The sequence below is a fragment of the Corvus moneduloides genome, chromosome 11 (genome assembly GCF_009650955.1).
Source record: "Corvus moneduloides isolate bCorMon1 chromosome 11, bCorMon1.pri, whole genome shotgun sequence".
Lineage (NCBI taxonomy): Eukaryota > Metazoa > Chordata > Aves > Passeriformes > Corvidae > Corvus > Corvus moneduloides.
Window position 1 is genome coordinate 14861255 of NC_045486.1, and position 22118 is coordinate 14883372.

The window sequence follows — 22118 nt, forward strand, 5'->3', positions numbered from 1 at the left end:
CATTAACTTCTGTTATAGCAATATCAACGACGCTACCAACAACAATTAAGGCATCAAAAGTGTTCCATGCATCAGTGAAATAGTGCTGTTAGGACAAGCATTCAGCAGAAAGAGAGCAAGAGAAAAACACAAACAGAAAAAGAGAAGAAAAGGACAGTGTTATAACACAGAAACACTCTAGGCTTCTCTGATGTACCACTATACAATCTAAACTTTCCCTTTCATAGCTAAAAGAAATTGGCAGAAAAAAAAGGCTATTTATTTCCCATATCAACATAATTGACCTATGACTGGTCTGTACTCAAAACTTTAGAAACATCAGATCAAAATCTGTGACTTGTCCAGATGATGGAAATAGTGGGGAGACAGAGAAAGAGAAGTAGGGACTGGGGAAAGTAAGCTGGGATATACTCACATCAGCTTCACTGAGAACGACGTCTACTATGCTGCCAATAACGATGAGGGAGTCAAACGTATTCCAGGCATCACTAAAATAGCCCTGAACAGAGCAGGCAGGGTGCAAACGTTTGTGATTACACATGAAATGTCAAATATTTGCATACTTCTGTTTAGTTTTGCATAAACAGAAATTAGTTAAACAAAACCTGTGGTCTAATGAGAAAACAAAACAAAACCAAACAATATTGCCTACTGAAGGAAAAGCAACATATATGTGCATGTGTGTGTATATATATAATTATATATATACATGTACAGACACACACACAGACACACACACACTCTACACATGCAGAACACACCATCAGATAAGCACGGTGTTGGCAAGAAAGCCATCATCCAAAATAGGTTTTGGGCTTCTAGCAAGGCTGAAAAATTCTAACATATATACCCTAATGAGGACAACAAGACCCCTTTCATTATATTTCTGCAAGACGAAGCCAATTGAAACCTCTCTCGCATGAAGGAGTTTGTGACAGTCTTATCTAAGTGATTGGTAAAATATTCAAAGGGTCAGGTCTCACCACTGGCTAAACATGCACAGTTATTAATGTGAGACTGTGTATAAAGGTTGGAGAACTGCCTTAATCTTCTATTCTTAAACTAGGTCTAATATAGGAACTTATCCTACATTTGCAGTCAGCGGTTGACTCTGTAGCCAGTGAAGTCAGTGCTAAGAACCACAGCAACCGGAACAATTTCTTAATGCTTTTGGTTGGTGCAGCCAATCCAGTGTCTGAAAACTCATTTTCATAAATTGCTTCATCACCCTTCTGACATTTTATGGTTTTAAATATATTCCCCACGTGTGTGTTACTGGGACATGGCTGCAAAGGGTTGTAAAGGGCTATCATGCAATTAGCTGACTATGGGCATAAAACTGCATGTTTGAGCAGAGATAATTCAGAAGAATCCTCCAGGTAGGTTCCAGTGTGGAACAAATCAAGATATATTACAATTGTTAACTAGGGAGACCAGAGTTTTCTGAAATATGTGGATTTTTCCTAGTTACTATAGAAATGCAGAACTGCAAAAATTACTGAACTTGCCCTTTACCTCATTCAGATATATTAATGTATCAGTCGACCATGACTAAGGAATGTGAATTACGTGACAAAGGCTAAAATGTACATTTTGTACATGTACATTTCTTGGTAATTAATTTTAAAATACTAACTTTTCAGCCACTATTGAAGGTCTAAAATAATACATTTAGCAAGAAGTTTAAAATTACAAATCTGCTAATCTAACCTTATGTCTAGTTACACTTTTTATTACACTGTTTGCTCTAAGATAATGTTTTAGCTGAGTAGTTTAAATTACATGAGTTGTTAGCAGAGAAAAGCAAAATCAGGTCCAAAATATTTTACAATTTGACTGATATTTTTCTCAAGATTTTAAACTGTTAGATTTTCTAGTAATTTCACAGTTTAAAGTAATGCACTTGAGTGCATTACTATTTGAAAAAAAGGCTTATTTTGTGTGGAAATTTGCTCTTGGAGACTATGAGAGAGCTGCTACAGTAGACAACAGCTCTATATTTTATTCTTGGAAAGGAAGCAGTGTCAGGAAAGGCTCATTATGTTTCTGATGCTACTCTCTTTTAAAACACAAATTGCTACAATCATTCCTTTGTCTAAGGAAGGCGTAGTAAGAGGAAAATAGATCAGAGTATTGTTATCTCTACAACCCTTTGCACTACTCTGGTTCTTTGGGAGCAACCGTCAATTCCAGTCTTGGGGCAGAAGCCAGTGCTCGTGGATTTGGCCTCCTGAAGAAATGCCTCCATTCCTAAGAGCTCTTGCACAATTCCCTATCACTCCCTCCCTACTCATCCTGCTGCATGGGAACAAGCCATTCCCAAAGTTTTACTAAGTGAGCATCATGCTGAGCCACCTCAACAATACTGAAATTTATAATCCTAATGAGATTAGCAGCTGCCAACCAAAGAAAGGCAGCTTCTCTCATAATTTCTTCCTGATCACTCACATTCTTTAATTCTAAGAATCTCCCTTGATTTTAGAATAGCAATACTTATATATATATATATATATATATAGACAAAATAAGAGACTATTGGCAAACAGCAAACACATAATCAGCACAATCCTGAGCTGTGCTATCCATCTTCCTCTACAATGGGAGCCAAAAAAGGTCCTCCAAATAAAGGATAATTTCAGCTATAGAAAAAGTTACTTTACTAGACATGCTACAAGATAAAGCACTGAAATGAAAAAAATCACATTTTGATTCAATACAGCTAAAACACTTTACAGCTAAAATAATCTACACATTTATTTATTTATTTTACAAAACCTTTTCCATCAGTATAGACAAATATTGTTCAAACTAATACGCAAAGCAAAAGCATACAAATAAACAAAAAACTAAGAGAAAATAAAGATGGTTTTGGAAAAGGGAGGAATGGACAAGTCACAGCAAATAAACATCATGCAAATAAGTTGTTTTCACCACTGCAAGGACCCAAGATCAATTCACTTACTAGCCATCTTTCCTTTTTTCTTACAAAAATCTGATGTAAAACGACATGGAAAATCATTACAAGTTTAAGCAACAACTGGCTACCAGGAAGCTGTACATACAGTATGTGTGGATGTATTATTTTTGATTCCAGAGCTGTATTTTGTTTTGAATGGCACTGAACCATGCTGAGCAACAGAGTTTAGCAAATGTGAAGAAAAAGGCCTGTTCTTTTAGCTTATATTATGGAAAATTTGCTCATTGAGAAATGTTGAAGGACAAAATCACAAATCCTGGGGAATATGTAGGCATGGAGAATTATCAACAAAGTATGTTTCCATACATCTACCACATAAATATTTTAGTTCTTCTAGTACTCTCTTGGAAAATTTAGGGCCTCATTCTGCAAAGTCTTGTGTGATCCAATCTCCCAGTCAAGTGTGGCAGACACTCAGCACCACCTTTACTATCTAGCACTTCTCCAGGTTTTATGTATTTCAGAGCTGGAAGTCAGTCTGCAGTGCCTTGGTTTTACACAACACAATATCATAGTATCAATAATTTATAGTAGCCTTAAGTTTATATGACCAGCAAAACCAAAAGATCACCGTTTTCACAGGACTTTTGTCAACATATTAAGGGGACACTGTCAAGCAGATGAGATAAAAACTAACAGGTTTTTATCTATTACTTTCTTTACAGAGGAGTAGAGGAGTTTTTATTTGATGCTTTGAACATCTCTGAAACAACTTTTTAAATGCACAAAATTAATAAATAAAACTTTATTCTGTCAGACTAGCCTAAGAGACCCACCCACCAGTGACACAGACATAGAAGAAATTAATCAGTCTCATGGACCCTAAAGAGAAACATTAAGTTTGGTTTCAGATTGTTCCTACTATTATTAAGCCTTAATATGAGTTAAAGCAATTAATTGTTGTTTTAAACATACATCTATTTGAAATTTAGATTAAAGACATTAAAATTCTGCTTAAGGCTGCTAGCTGATTTGTGATTATTAATGAACTATGTAATACATGTTGCAAATAGGTTCTGTTAAAGAGTATCTGATAATTTAAAAGGTTATGATCTCCAAAGAATAACAGGAACAACCTTAATTGTACTTTATTCCCTTCCTGCTAATTAGTCTCTTCCAAAAGTCTGATTATTATCATAGTCTTTAAACCTTGTCCTGCTAATTAGCAAGTTTAAGGTGTTCTGCATCTATGGGGGACCGCAATTCAGGAAATGAGAACCTTCCACTGGCAGTGTCTGCCCTTCAAACTCTCAGGGTTCAGATCCAGGGATCTCTCACAGTGAAAGCATCCAGTCAGATAGAAAGCATGTTGCAACAGAATTAAAGCTCAAATTGTACAGAGTCTTAGAGACCAGTGTTAAGACATTGCATTTGCTAACGAGTAGGAAGCCCACAGTACAAATGGAGCACTGTGATTTGTACACTCATGATCAGACCACTGTGTTTTGCATTAGCTGCTATTTCTGACTACAGTCACAAGTGCATGGAGAACCATACAAGGATTCACAACCTTCTTTCAAAAAGCAGATGAAAAAATGCAGCAAAGTCCTCTGTGCAAAACAAGGATATAGAACAGGAAATACAGATCAGGAAACACAACCAGCATACTCATGACACTGTGGTCCACACAGCTGAGCTATCTCCTCTGGGGCCTCATATTGTGCTATTTTTCATGTGAAACCCTTAGCGTTTAAATAAGATAGCTGACACAAAAATACAAATAAATTCATTAGAAATGTACAATGGACTGGACAGTGCAGAGCGAGACTAGGGGAGAGTGGGCAAACATTCACCCAGAACTCCACAGTTCACATCTCAACACCAGATCTCAAGTGATGGATAATTTGTTCACTTCTGCAGGCAAATATGAGCTGGCTTTAAACCAAGTAGCTGAAGCTGTACAGCCAAGCTCAGCACTAAATGCAAGCTGAATAAATAGTTCTGAAAATCTGGAAAGCTGCTGTACTGCTGCTGCAGCCTGAGCCCTGGGCAGCCGTGCTGTGAGCACAGAACTCCCTGGGCCAGAGCAGGAACAGGGCTGCCTGCAGAGCTGCAGTCAGCCAGGGCTGCTTCACACCAGCAAAGGGCACAGCTCACAGCCAGCTCCACAGGCAGATATCCTGGTTGCTTTAAAAGAAGGGCAATGGCAAATGAAAAGTACCAGTCTTGGATGGTGAGATCAGTAAACTTCAAATGGCTCATCTGGTTTTTTTCAAATTCCATGTATAGCAAGTGAACACATTTACTTATTTACATAGCCCACAACAAACATTAATCTTGTTGTACTGGAAACAAATTAGTCTATTTTTCCATCATTAACTTCTGCACTTCATAAATGCAGTATGAGAACTGAACAAAAAACAGGATAATTTTATCTTTTTTTCAATTGTAGTTATCACTTTCTCTTGCAAATCTACTTTTGAAAATGTGTCTGCATCATTCATATTGACAGTGTCCCTTTAAGACAAGGAATCAACCACTCAGTGTGAGGCCTTCGAACAAATATTATGTATATTAACTGAAAACATAAAAATCTAAAAAGGCTATTGAATATGTAAATTATTTATATGTAATGTTTGTAATACTTGGCTATATTTTATAAAGTAAAGAAATTATTTTGCATTTTAGAATAGGAAATGATACAGGATACAGGTCTTTACTGGAGATTAAATTAGTGTGAAGTAATGAACATAGTACCCAGAACAGGAGACATGGTAAAGCTTGTAACAGGAAATGATTATCTGATTTAGAAAGGGACATTTTCATTACCTCAAAGTATTCTAGATCTCATCAACCACTTTGTAAGATTTTTTTTTTTTTTTTTATACCTGCATTTCATTTCCTGGAGTTACACTTTATTATAGTTTCTCTGATAGATAAAGGTGGGAAATGTTGGTTCTTTTTGTTCATTGAATAATATACAGCAAGTGTGAAACTCATTATACTTAATTCCTGTGGTGATGACCTAATTAAAGCATATCTTCAACTTACCTTGGGTTTGAATGCAATCAGTTTCAAAACCATTTCAACAGTGAACACTCCCTGTTGAAAACCATATTCAGAATGTCCATCGCATCATTAAATAGTTTAGACTGTCCATAGTGCTGTGAATGAAAAATAAAATACTTACAAAAGTAAAGGCTTTAAAATATTAAGTGAAAGCAAGGCAGCTTAAGACAAAAACACAGCACAGGAAAACATTTTCTAGTAAAATTTATGAAGCACATCTATATATGTGGAAGATTAGCTGAATATCCCTGGTCAAGCATGGAACTGTTTAAGTCTATTCTGTTTAGGCACTGAGCAGAACAGAATTGTCATTCCTCGACATCCTAAGGGAATCTCCAGAGAGATGGTTGTGAGAGGAAAATGGTTCCCTCAAAAGAGGAGTATTAGACAACAACATTTTCCCAAGTTTTATATGCAAGGTTTTAAAATTACCCAGGCTTGTGTCACACCTGCTTAGAAAGCCTGAAGTATGGTAGTCACAAAATACACAGTGTGTAGGAGGTTGTATTTTTCAGAGGACACAGTGCATGCAAGTTTAATGAAAAAAGCAGAATGGTTTTATAAACTGAATCCAAACCATTCTTTTTCTTATCAAAATCTGAAATACTAGGGAAAGAAAGAGTCAATTAGCAATTGTCACAGAAAAGTACTGTGATCAGAAGTGCTTTCTTTAAAATTCCACTCCATGAAAAATACAGGTTGCCAGAAATTAAAGGCATCATATCCTTCCCTGCAATTTATGCCAACAGCTTCAAGAGAGTTTCTGGTTTTCCTACCTGCATAGCCAAGCAAAGGGTGTTCAGCATGATGAGGACAAACATGATGTACTCAAATCCAGTAGAATTCACCACATACCAGAACTTGTACTGGTAAGGATTTTTTGGAATATATCTACGGAGAGGACGTGCCTTCAAGGCATACTCTACACACTGACGCTGAAAGCAAATACAGCAAAAATTGTTAGACTGTAACTCAGCAGTTAACCAAAGTGCAAATTATTAAATATAACTCTCAAAACCAGACAGTCTGGCTACTTGATGTAGGGCCTTTTTATCATTAAGTGTTAATAAAGTGCACAAGCAGCTCACCAATCCTCGATTATTTACAACTGTATCTAACCATGTCTAACCATATACACTGCTCAGTCACACACAAAAATCAAATAATGCTCATGGAAATTCTGGAGGGTTTTGCCTTTTTACACTAATATATTATAGAACATACAGGTATAGTACATATAGTCATCTATAAACCATGTCTTTACTCCCTTTTCAAGTACCAATGGGCTTGCTTAGCATAAAACCATAGAGTCAGCAAAATAAATACTGAGGTGGTCTTACTTCTAATAGCTCACTTAAATTGCCCAGCAAAATCACATATGTAGGAACATCATGGATTCATCTCATAATCTATTAGCACCCCAAATCTTCAGGGCTGGGCCTCCCACTTGTCTCTGGAAGAATTCTTACAGGCCCTGACTGACAGGATACATGGTGCAGAAAGAATCCTGGCTACAGTCTCATGCTTGGCTTTCTTTAAATGAAGTGTGTTACAGTCAGCTAAGAATACCTGGAAAATTGTGAGTTATGAGTTTCTCAGCCAAAGGATTAAACAGTAAATAGCGACAGATTTTTGTAATTTTAATCTGAATATCCCCCATTAATTTCTAAATAAATGGGGGTGAGAAGTGGAACATTTTGAACACCTGAACTTTGAACACTTTCAGTCTATTCAGAACACAAAAACTGTTTTCCAGTTCTTAGTGTAAAACCTATCTCTGCCTCAGGATAACCTGGCAAGTGCTGTATTCTTATTAATGTGACACCAAAAAGCAAGATGCTAAGAAGCCAACAAGCTTAGTGGACCACCTTTCACAACAGAAAGACTGATGGATTGAGCTCACAGAAAGAGGAATGTACAACAACCTCAATACCCAGTTAAATAAATACCCAGACAGCAAAAAACTCAAATAAATAAATACTAAGCTATGTGTCTGGTGCCCTCTTCTGCCCCAAAGCAGAAAGGAAGTTCTTCATGCATAAACAAAAAAGGCTACTTCTAAAACTTAAGAATTCATTATTCTTTTAACCTGATTTTTGTCCAGTTCACAGTTCTTGTACTCTTGTTCTCCCTGTTCTTGGAATGTAACAATCACAAAACCAACAAATATGTTCATCATAAAGAAAGCAATAATGATGATATAGATGATGAAAAAAATGGAGATCTCCACTCTATAGTTGTATACAGGTCCTACATTCTCGCCATTTGAATCTATGGCTTTGTATAGCAGCCTGAAAAAAAAAAAAACACAACAAAATTTTATCTTTATTACCATTAAAATGAGAAAATATTAAAGTATGCAGACTCAGAGGACAGGTTTCAGAAATGGTCTGATGTTCACTTTTATCCTCCTTTACTTATTGATAGTGCTTTCAAGAATATAGAAACCAGAACAACCACAGCACACATTGCTATATTCTTTTTTTCTGAAAGAATTAAGATAATGACCCAATGGTTGTCATTTTCATTTATTTATTTATCCAAATAAAATTTTCTCATTTAGGGAATTAGTGAGTGGCAGTTAGCTCTTCCTAGGTTTCTCTATGAGTGTACTACTGCCTGATTTTTTAGTAAAAGGTTTACTTGAAGGCCTAAAACTTTAACATTATTTAAGGACCGTTAATGGATAAGCATCTAAAATTAGAGCTTCCATTAGAGCTGAGGACTAGGTCCTTATAGTAAAAGTTGCAAGACTGGGAATCAAACAATATTGAAAGCTCACCTTCTCTTACTTTTCCTGAAACATGGGATAAGTGCACAGATTCAGGATAATGTGTTTTTTACTTCCTCCCTCTTTACACCACCACTTAAAACTGCTTTACTGCCCAAAAATATCTGGTAAATGATAGTGAATTGTTCTGGAAAAAGCAACTCTCGTAACAACGCTGTGAAAACATGGAGAACCCACTCACGCTGGCCAGCCTTCAAAGGTGGAGACTGTAAAAAGGGCCATCATAGCAGACAGAACATTATCAAAGTTGAAATCACTGTTTTGCCAGACCCTCTCTTTGACCATGGGACTATCGACATCTCCATCCTTATAAACGATGTATATTCCTCTGTGGGAAAGAGACTGTCATTAGTGAAATACTGAGCTAACCTCAGAGTTACTCAATGCACTATTCAAAGCTCTTTCTTTTATTCCCCCTCATGTCTGTTTTATTTCCTTGCTAACCTGTGTTTTCTGGTGGATTTAAGATAACAATTCTGATTTGCACAACCCTAAATGGCCTGACATGTGCCTGCCCGTACACAGTTTAAGTTATTCAGAACAAAATGTGTCACATTCTTAGACCAAAGGTCTCCTCACCGGCATTCCTCGGGGTTCTGTTTTGCCTCATCAGTGCACTTGTAGAATTTTCCCTACATATAAAAACAAAAAGCAATGATAAAATGCAGAATATGCAAAATACATGCTTTTATACTACAATTGCTCAGGATGGGACCAGCCCAGTTCCAGCAGCAAACCACCAAGAATTCAATTCAGCTTTGCTTTTCTTGATGCACTGTAAGTTCTGAGAGTGTCTTACCTTGAACAGCTGCACCCCAATACAAGCAAACATGAATTGCAGCAGAGTTGTAACAATCATGATATTACCAATAGTTCTAATAGCCACAAAGACACATTGAACAACGTGCTGGAACGAAAGAAAAAAATGTGTTTCAATGCAATTTTGTCATGACTACACACCACAAAAATCTATTTCCATATTCTTTTTTAAAATTACGATTTTTGTGTTGCCAGTATTATATCTAATACTGTAATTGGACTTGTTTTCTAAATTTGTCTGTAAGTCTGTTGACATAGACCCATCAACGTCAACTGGCTAAAAACTACACAAGCACTATGGATAAACAACTTAAATGCACTGACATGTTGGTTCATCACAGTCCAAATCTGCTCTCAGTGGCAGTTCCTTCACACACAAAGTGCTGTAACTGTGGACAGAGCCTGGGCTGGTTAAGAACAGATATGTTTAAGAATCAGGAACTGATTCCTGTCTTTGCTCTGTGGACTTCTGTAGACAATTTTTCTTGAGCAAGAATTTTTAACCTGAGGCGGGACTGAAGCATCAAGCCAACAGAAATATAACTTAAAAAATAAAAATAAACACCTTAAGTCCTTTTGCTCTGTTTATTGCCCTTAGAGGCCTCAAGACTCTTAAAACTCTGAGAATCTTCACGACTGAAATAGCACTTGATCTAGGAGAAAAAAAAAATTATACCGTTACTGTTAAGGTAACAGATTGCATTACAGAATAACAATATCCTTGAGAATTCCTTAATCATGAAATTTTTTTAAAAAACCTCCAACCAGAACTCTCAAGATACATATATACAATACTTTTACTCTTTATTGATTCTTTATTAATATTAGAAAATAGTATCGATCTCATGAACACCATAAAAATCATTTGATTTCTGGAGCAAATTTGGAATTAACAGTTCAGAGGCTCATCTAAGACTATAATGTAGCAAAATAGTCCCCAAAGAATTTTTCAGTGTTGACAAGCTCTTTTGAAGACACTGTGTAAGTCCTGTAAATCAATGAATCCTTCAATTTCCAGCTAACCCAAGATCAAAAGATCTCAAATGACTTCCATTCCCTCTGTTTAAGTAGCTAGGACTGCATTTTGAGGAAATAGTGCACAGTATTTCAAAGAACACCCTGTGAAACTGAAAGCTTGTGCAATAGGTATTCTGGTACCAGCAGAGTTCAGTGGGGAGCAGCTGCCTGAAACCCTCCCCTGTCCTTTTAAGTCACCAAGGCTGTCACAGATGATATTTAATAGGGGAAAACCACTCAGTGAATCAATAAGCACCTTTAGACTCTTTTATTGTGTTTAGTCCGACCCAAAAAAAGCAAAACAAACCTCGCCATTACCACTTGCAGTCCTGATCAAGGTACAACTTCTCCCCCCTCGAACACTGTCTAGTTCTATATCCCCACAGGTCAACACTGAAAGACCAAGCTCATAAAATTAGATTGTAGATGTGATAACAGCTCGAGAGAAGGGATATAAACCTCCTGAAGCTCCAGGAAATACCTATTATACCATACAGTGTCACAGTGCTCCTCCTCATTCTCTTGGTAATAGTGGGAAGTAGTAATTTGTTTCCAGCCCATATTAGTAGTGAATTACAACACTCTCCATGCAAATCACTGCCTCTTGCCAGCCCCATCCCTGAGCACTGACACTGCACACCCACACACCGTGGGGGAACAAAAGGAGCTGAAACACTGATTTCAGTAGAAAACCCCAGAGCAAAAATAAATCATTCACATTATAAGTATAGTACTTACTGAATCCCGAAAGATACCAGAGAAACGCCCACAACCAGCAAATCCAGCAAATTAAAATAATTCCTGCAGAAGGACCCTTTATGAAGGAATGCTCCAAAAGCTGTCATCTAAAAATAGAATTGTTACACACTTAGTCTATATTTCAATTTATTCAAAATCACATTTAGGCTGTTTACAAGACACTTGCCTAGAGTGTGAATGCATACAATACTATCTCGCTTTCTAAAATCCTTTGATATATAAAACAATCCCTCCATGTACATTAAATCTTTCATTTAAATCAGAAAAAATCGACTCAACAACATCAACAAATATGCTAACTGTTTCTGATGTCAACAAATGTTTTCTTTTGTGTAAGAACAGATGAGGCTGAGATGATTACACTGAATTAATTTGGCCTTTGTTAAAAAATTTGCTACAAAAACAACACTTAAGATTTCCATGTTTACTAAACTGTAGGGTCCAGATTCTGACTCCTAATAATTCATACTATCTTAAGAATTGAAGAAGCTGAGAATGTACTGCAAACACCTGAGGGTCAAAGCTGGTACAGAAGCAGGACAAGGCTGTCCCAAGGCAGCACCACAAGGCTATTCAGCTTTGGCTTATGGGAGTCATGAATGGGTATCTTGGAATAACCTGGAACAACTGAGACATGTTTCGTATTCTGTGTAATCAAAGGTCACTAAATCTTGCTGTTCTGTGGGGAATACCAAACATTGCTCTTCCTTTTGGACTTTCTCTAAATGTTTTGGTTTCTGTCCCTATATTTAGATGAAAAAATCTTACAAAGTGGATCTTGTGTGCGTCACTTTCATTAGGAGCCAGTGATACAGGCTATATTAATTATGGCTGCAGCCAGCACCTGGGCAGATGGTTTTGGGTATCACAAAGCTGAATTTGACTCCTAAATCCATTAATTAGACCCCCTACCATAACTGTAAGTAAGTACCAGTCTAAAAATGCACAGAGGAGTCCACTTAAACCCTTAGATGCAGACTCACCAGCTGAAGAGAATATTGCATAAATCTTTCCATAGTTATGAATTAAGTCTGAAATACTGAAACTAAAAACTCATAACAAAAATAAGGATACCTCTGAAAAATACCTCGTGGTCAGCTCAGTCACATGAATTCTAATTTCTTCAGCCTCAAGATCCTCCTAAAGAGCCTGAGTACTGAGCTATTCCTTGTTTTCCACAGGTAAGAAAAATCGACGCCATCTAGAAAATATCTGATACTGACTGTGCATTATAATCCCTTTACTTTCTATTCTGTTCCTCAAGGTGTAGTGAAGAGATTTTATTTCATTTCCCCTCACAGCAGATTACTACAGCCTTCAAGACAGTTCCCCAGGGTAGGACAGAGCCACAGGCAATTGGCATCTCAGTGCACTGCATCTCTATCCAGTGTGCAGACATTTCCAGGCCTTCTGCATGACAAACCATCACCACCAGTAAAGGATGTACATATGCAAAGGAAAGATGCATTTTTTTGGAAGTTCTCCTCTCCTTATTCTCATGGTTAAGCCCTCTTTTGTGGTGATCAAAATACTAAATATTCCTCAAAGCTAAAAGAGTAAAAATGCTAAAGCTTTAACCTATGCCACAGCGTAAGAGATATAACATAGTTATATTACAAAATTTCCATTAAATTCCTAGCTCTTTCACTTACAGCTGGACAGAGTACATCTAAACTCATTAGAATCAGTGGAAGTTGGACACTAAAATAAACCCGAATATCAAACTAACATCTACCTACATCTACCCATTTACACTGTAGTATGTTATGAGCAGCACACGAAGTTTCATGTAAGACTCCCACAAAAATTAGGTCAATAACTGACCTAAAAGCACAGGTGAGGTACATATTTCCCCATCTTCACTCATACTTCAATCACCACAAAATCCTAGTGGAAGCATTTGCTAGAACTCTCTCAAGCAAGTTTAAATGGTGTGGGATTAGCACAGTGGGGGGAAGTTGAAAGCACAAATCCCTACCCTGACCTTTGCTCTTATGTTTTCACCTTTTCCCAGTTATCCAAACAGGATTTCAATGTCATGTAGGGATTACATAAGAGAATTCTTAAATGCTTTAAGCTGATGTTGCAGCTCTTCTGTTATTCATGTCCTCATCCATACATTCAGCACTGTGTGATGTGGGAATCCTTGTTTGAGAGCAGTAAGACAGAGCACAAGGAGACTCCCTACGTGCTGAGAGTTATTCTGGTTTAATGCTTGGTTTTTGTACAATTTCCTTTGCTACAGGTGATAATATTGCCTCTGGTTATCCTAATTTCAGTTTCATACATTTTTTGCCTGGAAATTAAGGAATTCTATTGTTACTGCAGGTCTAGTTTTGAATTTTCTCCTTGCAGAACACACTCTTCCTGTACAACTCAGATACTGTGGGAAGCACAGCAGAGGACATGGAGGGCCCCAGCCATAAGCAAGCAAAGCCAGAGTCTGAGACATGTTAGTAAAGCAGGCACTGTGTCTGTGTCACACCCTGACTGTTCACTACATTTCTATGGTGCAGCTTATTTTCCTTTACATGTGAATGCTCTAAAGAGCTTCCTGGAGAAACCAGAGTCAGAAGCATCAAAATTTTTGGTTGTAATGTGGCTTCTTGTTTCCTTGTAATATTTTACAATGCCAAATTTCAGCAGCCCAAGCTCTAGAGTTTCCTGCTTCCCTTCTTAAATTGCTCAGCGCCAAAACCTTTCGCAGTTTTCAGGAATGCTGCTTTTCTTAACACACCCAGTTATGCCTCTTTATGACGCTCTTCATAATTCCTCTGTCTCCTAGAAAAACACAAATGGAACTGCAGGAACTGGAGAACCTGCTGCTCAGAGCATGTGGAAGTCTACTGACTCTCTTCTGCCACAGGTATAATGGTAACATATGTTTATGGCTTCTCAAATTCAGAGTTGGGAACTAGGCTGATCTAATGCTACAGCTCTTTTCAATGCTTTGTTCTCTCCTTTAGTCTGGCCTTTCTCTAGCAACAAAACCCCTGGATATTTATTTTAGCATGCTACAAATAAGAATAATCAATTCCATAGCAAGCTTCTCACTGCTGAAAATGTGAAATAAGGGGATAAACATTAAGCCTGGGAGAAATTCAAGCATAAAAATAGTCTATTACTTACAGTACAGCTTATCTTGTAAACAGCCCAAATATTGCACCAATTAGTATTAATCAAATTGCATTGTGAAGAGTATGCACAGCAATATGAGCAAAAGCTGGGAGAAGAGATTTTGTTAAGCTTAATCCTCAACTGGAAATGCATAGTTTATGTACAGATTCTTAGTGTGCCAGCAATTTTTAACTGTATAAATCAGGATTACTCAACCAAAAACTTGTGGTGAGAATAAGCACAGCATGAAACACTTATGAATCATGTATAAATCTCTGAAAAAATATTTTGCCAATGTCCAATGAAAATTTTAATTTCCTTGTTCAGCATTTTGTTTCATGTGAATGCAATTTTTAGTTATTTGGCTTCTTTACCAGAGTAAGTTTTGTACATTGAAAATCTGAGTAACCCAAATAGATATTCTTAATAATCAGTACACAAACTATACATCAAAATGCCAATTCTTGGCTCATGCATGGGTAATACATTTAAGCAAGCATAATTATGCCTGTCTGTGAATTTAAATGTATGCCCAAGATAAATGCAAAGTATCTTAGTGTATAGATAGATAAATGCAAGATATCTTGCAAGTCCTATTGCAAGAAAATAGTTATCTACTATTTTAGCTCTGTGGATATAGTTCAGCAAAATAAATGAGAAATTACATGCTCCCTCCTTATAAGACTGATTATCTCTTTTGGAAATGCCAGAGCAAGGAGAAGGAAAAGCTCATGCGCAGTGATTTATTTTTCCCTTTTCTGACAACTGTAAGTTTAAAAAGGGTAAAAAATGAATTATTAAACTGATGTAATGATAAAAAACCAGCTTCTTCATGCACCCAATGGTAAAAAAATAACCAATCAAAACTATGAGGAACTGTCAAATAAAAAAATCCTCTAGTTTAAAAAAAGTTTAGCTTTGATCGCTGAGAAAAGGCGAAGAACACTTCAAGTGCCTTTTCTTGGCAGGTGACACACAAGGAAAATCCTTTTAAACAAGCTTCCTTTAAAAACCTGTTACCTTCAAAATGATCTCAAATGTAAACATACTAGTGAAGACATAATCTGCATACCCTAGGATCTGGAAGGTAAACAAAAAGTTACAAACATTATTGCTAAAGCTGCTTTTGAGCTAACAAGGATCAATTAACAATGCATTACCTTTAACAGGATTTCAACAGTAAAGATGGCTGTGAAAGCATAGTCAAAGTAACCAAGTATCTGCAAGGTATAATACGTGCCACAGTAAGAAATCCATCTCTTAATAATTTTTACAACTTAGACCACATACACAACAACACCTGAATTAATCTTAGTAGACAGATGGAGAATTTACACAAAGTAGTTTAAAATTCCAGCTATTGTGCAACCATTTTTATTTGCTTAAAAATTTAAAGGATGCCACTGTGCTCAGGTATTAGATTTCACCCCTCAACAATTGACAGGACCCAATAGGCAACAATTTCTTTCAATTCCCTCTACCAGCTTTCACAGGTACTTTCGTCAGTCTTTATCAGAGACCCAGAATCTTAAACAAAGAATAAATACTTTTTACTAATGTCTGAGGTTTTTACCAAAGTATTGCATCACAAAATAAAATATCAGTGGATGCTTCTAGACTGAAGATCATTCCACATTCTGCTACATTGTACTGTTCCTGTATAGGCTTGTCTAGAGTGTCACGAAACAAATTAATTAATAACTAATCACTTAAAATCAACACCACAACGCTTTTTCCTTGAAGTGGGAAGATACAGCAGGTGTTTATTTGTAGGAAATTTAAAAGAACCCACAAGAGTTGCAAAGTGATACAAAATTTCTAAGAGGATTGTGGCTGCGGGATTGATTGCTCTCGACAGGCACACGAACAGGTATCTCAGTACCACCCAGAGTTGTGGCCACATCACTAACACCTAATTCAGTGAACTGCAGGAGGGTAAGAGTTTAGCCTCAAGGATGCAGCAATCCACCTAGCCAACAGCTGTGCACAGAAACATCTTGCCTGAGGTTCAGCAACTAACCAAGTGGGAAGGAGAAATAAAATAAAGAGACAACACACAAAGAAATTAGTCATGCTAGATCAAATAAAAGGAAATCATTCTTCCCCCATATTCCACTGATCATCACATCCTTCTGTCCCTTGGTGTGGCTGAAAAAACAGGCAAATATTAAAGCCATTCAACAAAGATTGATCAGCCACCAATTCACTCTAGACCTAGAATAAAATATTTAAAGGCATTCCAGTTTGTAAACTTTCATTCTGTTGCCCATCTGAAGGAAGGAACATGAACACTCAAGGCAGTAAAAGGAAAACGATGCAGGCCTGGGGCACATGAGAATACTTACAGCAAGAGGGCAATGCCCTCCTGAAATCCCTCACACATTTTGTCTGTGTCCCAAACAGAAATAATCTTTTCAGTTACCACCACTCTCCACTTACATTTTCCTAATGCTCCTCTAGTTACAAATACAATTATCAGCCCTTGAAGCTGTTTCTATAATAACAATTTCAGTATTCTCCACCAGCTCTCTTTTTCCTACCCATTAGTGTGATTTATTTATAGGATTACATTGGTCCAGCTTTACAGCTATGGGAAGCACACTGCTCTGCTGAATAGTGCATGAAGAGTGTCTTTGTGCTTTGGCCTCTTTTTACCTCTGGAGAAAGTTTTTGCTTTCTGGTTTTTACTAAAGTTTCTGGAAAAATGTTCAGAGAGTGCCAACAGCCAAAACAAGACTTTCAGAGCTTGCACCAGCACCAGCAAGAACTAGAGAGGTACAACCTCTACAGGCTCCTCAGGCCCACCTTTCCTGCAAGATGTAACAGAGTTTCTCTAACTCCATGACAATCTCTACAGATCATTTTGTAGCTAGAACAGGAGAGGCCTGAAAGTTCTGTCAAAGCATCCCCAAAGTCCCCATGGACTACTACCAAGTTGCACCATCTCAGCTATTTCCTACCTAATCTAAAGCAAACACAACTCACAATAACATGAGTCTTGCTACACAACTGATACAAGTGTAACAAGACTAACAAAATCCGTGGTCGCAAGAGGGGATTTCTTTTTGTTTCTCTGTCTAATAATTGTGCATTTGAGTAACAGGTAATCCACTGGACTAAGAATTTAAAATGGGGGATTCAGGAATTTGTTCTGGGAGAACACAGGTGTTTAGTCCCCACATAAACTACAATTTTATTAATAGAGCCATTATTTAAATTAATGGGTTTTTTAGGCTGAAATGGCATTTTTCTCTGAATCAAGGCAAGAGCTGGGCATGTTCTGATCTTCCTCTTACATGTGAGTTTAGAAAAAAGTGAGACTTGTTTAGTTTCTGATGTGGCCAATCAGGAACCCAAATATCTTCGGGTCCAACGTAGGGATAACTCAAACCCCTCAGACTGGCCACATGAGACTCTCTGAGAGAAGAGGTAACACCCTTATGAGTCCCAACACTCACTAACAGAGGGATATTCCAAGTGCCCCAAAACCATATAATACAGTCAATGCAGAGAGGACAGATCAGAGTCTATTCCAAGCATGATAAACAGTGATAATTTTAACTGGCATTTTTAAATCAGCATCAAACACTGTGAGGCAGTAAGAGTGATTCAGGAATTGCACATCAGGTACTCGAGCTGCAAAGTAGGAAAAAATATGAAAATTATAGATATTACTTATATTCAGCTTGAGAATATTTTATCCTGATATATTTATAGTCACAGAAAAAGCATCATGTAAATAATAAACAATTCTAATACTGATGATGTTCCATCAATAAAATTAATTGTCTTTAAAGATTTATGCTTCTTAGAGCAAAAGGAATATAAATGTATAGCTTGAAAAAGGAAAAGGAATGTTTCTTAACATGAAAATTAAAAACCAGGCACTAGGCCCAAAGGATTGTATCCTGTGAGGGTGTATTTATCTTCAGACATAAAAATGAAAGGCTTACATTATTTCGAAAAGAGTGGCTGCGAATTGGATCTTCTGCTGCTAAGGAAACACTGCTCAGCATGATGAAGACAAGGATGAGATTGGTGAAGATGTGGTGATTGATAAGTCTGTGGCATCCCACTCGAATTCTAAAGAGGAGATACAAAAATACACCATCTTTGCACACGGAATTCAGCAGATGGTTAATGTACAACATGTTTTCTGTTACTCTGCCAACACTGATGGAACAGAGCAACAATCAGCAGTCAGAAGCAATGAAAATGCTGAAGCCATCGGTCTGATTCCTAAGAATGTAAATAAATTCGAAATCCAAATCACCCATAGTGAAGATGCACTTAAAGCAATCTGGGAGGGGTTGGTTTCCAGTGGGTTATGAACACCACAAGTTCCAGGGTTTGTACCACTGTGCACGTACAGACAACGTCAGAGGGACCAAGGCTAGACAATAAGTCATTCCAGATCCCCTGTTTGATTTCATCCTTACTAAAGTTGCCAAAATTACTTATCTTGTGAGATGCAACTTAGGCTGCAGATCTCATTGTGCTACTTAGGACTCAAATCAGAATCTCCATGAAGATTTCCTTACAGAATTACAGGACAAGTGGGTGTTGAAGGCTCCAGAGCCGTCAGGCTTCAGCCACATGACATGAAGTGTAACTGTGCATATGCTTAGAGTCACTGAGCCCAAGGTAATCACAAATACAGAGCAGATCTGGGATTAAACTGACAAAAAGGCAGGATCCGGTTCATAACTGACTAACACTGAAGTTGTCTAAATTCTGCTGAAGACCCAGAAGGTTCTTGGCTAAAATTTTTTCTCCTGAAATTAAGTACATGATTGGAGTGTGGCATATCTTATTTATGCAAATAGGCCATTTTAGACCAAGAATACATAGTTTTAGTTGAAGCTGAAAGCAATTTGAAGTGTTCAACAAACCTAATGATTTTGCATTCAGCATATGAAAATTACTAGTTCAAGGAGCTCTCTTTCCAGTTTGCAAACTCTGAAGAGCTTCAGATAATCCGTGCAATGAATGAGATACACACCCAAAACATTTTATCTTGATCATCTTTTAAACTTGTGGTGGCCTCTACCACTGAAAGGCAGCATTCTCCCATGCCAAATAAATCTTAAGTAAGGACTTTTACTGACTACTCAAGCTTGGTGTCTTCACCAGAGTAGAACTCCAAATGCACTGGAGTTAGGCTGAGTGTTGAAAGATTCCAATTGCTCCCCAAAATCCAACTATTACTGTTCTTGATTTTTTGAAATAATTTGTCTTTATCTTTGATGTTTATTTGAATCTGGGAAATGCTGTTACCCTGAGCAGAATATATACAACCTTTCTCCTACTTTTCTCTTTTTCTGGTTTCTCCTCCACAAAGAATTTCTAGTAACCCTAGTAACCTATCTCATGCAGAAGATTCTCAGATCTTTTACATCCAGTGACTAATATAGTACACAGATAATACACCTTAAAGGGTATTTTCCAGGCATGTGAGAACTCAGACTATATGTACAAAACGCTGTTATCTTCAACAGTGGGAAGAAAAATAATATCTTTTTCAAATTATTCTCATTTACCAAGTCAATCAGAACATTTTAGGAGGAAAGCCAATCCCTTTTCTGTTGAAGATACTAGATTCCTACTCCTGATCTCCCTGGAAGGAGGTCTGTTACTTCACTGCTTGATGCCTAAACCAGTATTTTTCAAATTTATATTTACGGATTGGTGCTGCTGAAAATGAAGAAGGCACTCCCTTCAGGGATCGGTGTTATCTTCTCCTTCATGTTGAGTTCTGATATTCTACAGGGACGTGGGCCTGCTGGTACCTCTGGTTCATCCTCCTCATCTTCTTCATCTTCACCTACTTTAAAATTAAACATTCTTTTTACTATAAACTAAAAGATATTGAGGTTTTTTTCGTAACGATACAAAAGCATAGCTTGTATTAGATTTCACATTGGCTTATAGGAAATATATATTCATAGAATGACTCTAAGAATCTATAAACCAATATGTGAACATCCAAACAGTTGTCACTGTTTGTGACCCACATACAGGGTGTGTGCATAAGTGCCCTGAGAGCATTAACAGGCTTTGCTGGTCCTGAGCAGCTGCACCTGCACCCCAAGCTGCCTGAGGAGCTCTGGAGCCCCAGTTCAGCTCAGCCCCGACAGTCCGTCCATGCCTGTGCTGAGTGCTGAGCTCTGGGTGAGCACTGTGTGCTCAAAATTTAAGGCAGATTTCTGTGACATGTATCCAGATAATCCAGCAGAACTGATTTTTAGATAAGTATATTCACTGGGCCAAGAAAAAATTGACCAAACATCATCAGCCCTGGAATGTCCTTTTTTGCCAAACGTTTTAGAGAAGCTTAGAATTTGCTCTCCCATCCAGATAGTGTTACCACAACAGTGCTGAGGCTCACAGTATTAACTCTCAAATGCTGCTTGTACTGTCTAGGAAGCTGCAGGAAAAGATAATACTTAGCAGCTTCCAGGCCCATTTATCCACTGATAACAGAGCACGACTTCACTGACTTCAAAGGAATGGATTCAATGTTCAGCAGGAGCAAGTTTAGGATATTTTAGCAAACAAATGTGCTCGTCTTCTAGCTAGTATTCACATACCTGGTACATCACAGGGTGGATAGGGATCTTTATCCTCATCCTCTCCTTCTCCATATTCGCCAATTGTCACCTATAGCAGTGAAAGGGATGCACAGGAAGAAAAATAAATTTTAACACATAGTACAAAGTCCAATAGAAAGCAAACCAAATAAGCCTCTGAAGTCAGAGAAGTGAGTTTTCTGAAGCAGAGTAACTCTGAGAACAGAGGAGAGCTGACAGTTTATTACTTATTTTTCAACGATGATTTTTCAATAGTATCCACATTTTTCTGGCTGTGTAAATCACAATGAGAATATAACCAACACACTTTGATAAAAGCTACCAAGAATGTTGGAACACTCTACTAAGAGTTGATCATTTATCTAATCTCATTGCATTTATCAAGCAAAATACCTACATGGATCCTAAAGAAAAAATCACATTTTTCTGACATTAACTATTTTGTTCTCTAAGTGCTTCCCTTCTCAGGATATCCTGGAACCAAAAGGATTTTTCTGGATTAAGAGATACTGTGAGGATGCAAAGCATCAGGACTAAGTTTCCTTTTCCTGGAAAAAAATGTAGGGATGATGGGCTCAAAAAGGAATTCTACAATGCACAGTAGTCTTGAAAAGTACTCCCTAGCAAAATTAGTAAAATTGCTTCTTAGAAAAGAGACAAGTTTTAGGATAAACACCTTACTATCCTTGGGCTTCTTTTGGTCACCTTCTGACTTCTCACTTTTTTTATTTTCCAGACTCTCTTTTCTACAAAACAATACAATAACAGTTACAAAGCATACCATGTAAAGACAGACAATTTTAAGTGAATGATACCAATTCTATGAAAATTTGAAAGCCTTATAATAAAATATTTAAAATATTTTGTACAGCTGCAGGTGTCAGAGCAGTAAAATCTACTGCATTTGAATGCAATGATCCATTTAAAAGATTATGATTTTGAATATAATTCCAGAGGCTAATCCCTAAAACATTCAACACATGATAATTACTCCTTTCTAGAGGGATAAACTGTGCCCTTGGACTCATACAAACAATTT

At 37.3% G+C, this 22118-nt stretch overlaps 1 protein-coding gene and 1 long non-coding RNA gene across 2 annotated transcripts in view; one reads left to right on the top strand and one right to left on the bottom strand.

Annotated features, from left to right (window-relative positions):
• Window positions 1-22118, bottom strand: part of CACNA1D (calcium voltage-gated channel subunit alpha1 D) — a 172685-nt gene that overhangs the window by 43060 nt on the left and 107507 nt on the right. Inside the window, 16 exon segments of the mRNA XM_032120445.1 lie at window positions 2-85; window positions 416-499; window positions 5969-6019; window positions 6022-6081; window positions 6763-6921; window positions 8076-8277; window positions 8959-9105; window positions 9357-9409; window positions 9577-9684; window positions 10162-10249; window positions 11352-11458; window positions 15510-15569; window positions 18443-18572; window positions 20172-20316; window positions 21080-21149; window positions 21756-21825. Of these exon segments, the coding sequence (XP_031976336.1) occupies window positions 2-85; window positions 416-499; window positions 5969-6019; window positions 6022-6081; window positions 6763-6921; window positions 8076-8277; window positions 8959-9105; window positions 9357-9409; window positions 9577-9684; window positions 10162-10249; window positions 11352-11458; window positions 15510-15569; window positions 18443-18572; window positions 20172-20316; window positions 21080-21149; window positions 21756-21825 (1618 nt within the window).
• Window positions 1-22118, top strand: part of LOC116449207 — a 34539-nt gene that overhangs the window by 8707 nt on the left and 3714 nt on the right. Inside the window, exon 2 of the long non-coding RNA XR_004242271.1 lies at window positions 14158-14238. This is a non-coding gene — a long non-coding RNA (uncharacterized LOC116449207). The remainder of the gene's footprint in view (window positions 1-14157; window positions 14239-22118) is intronic.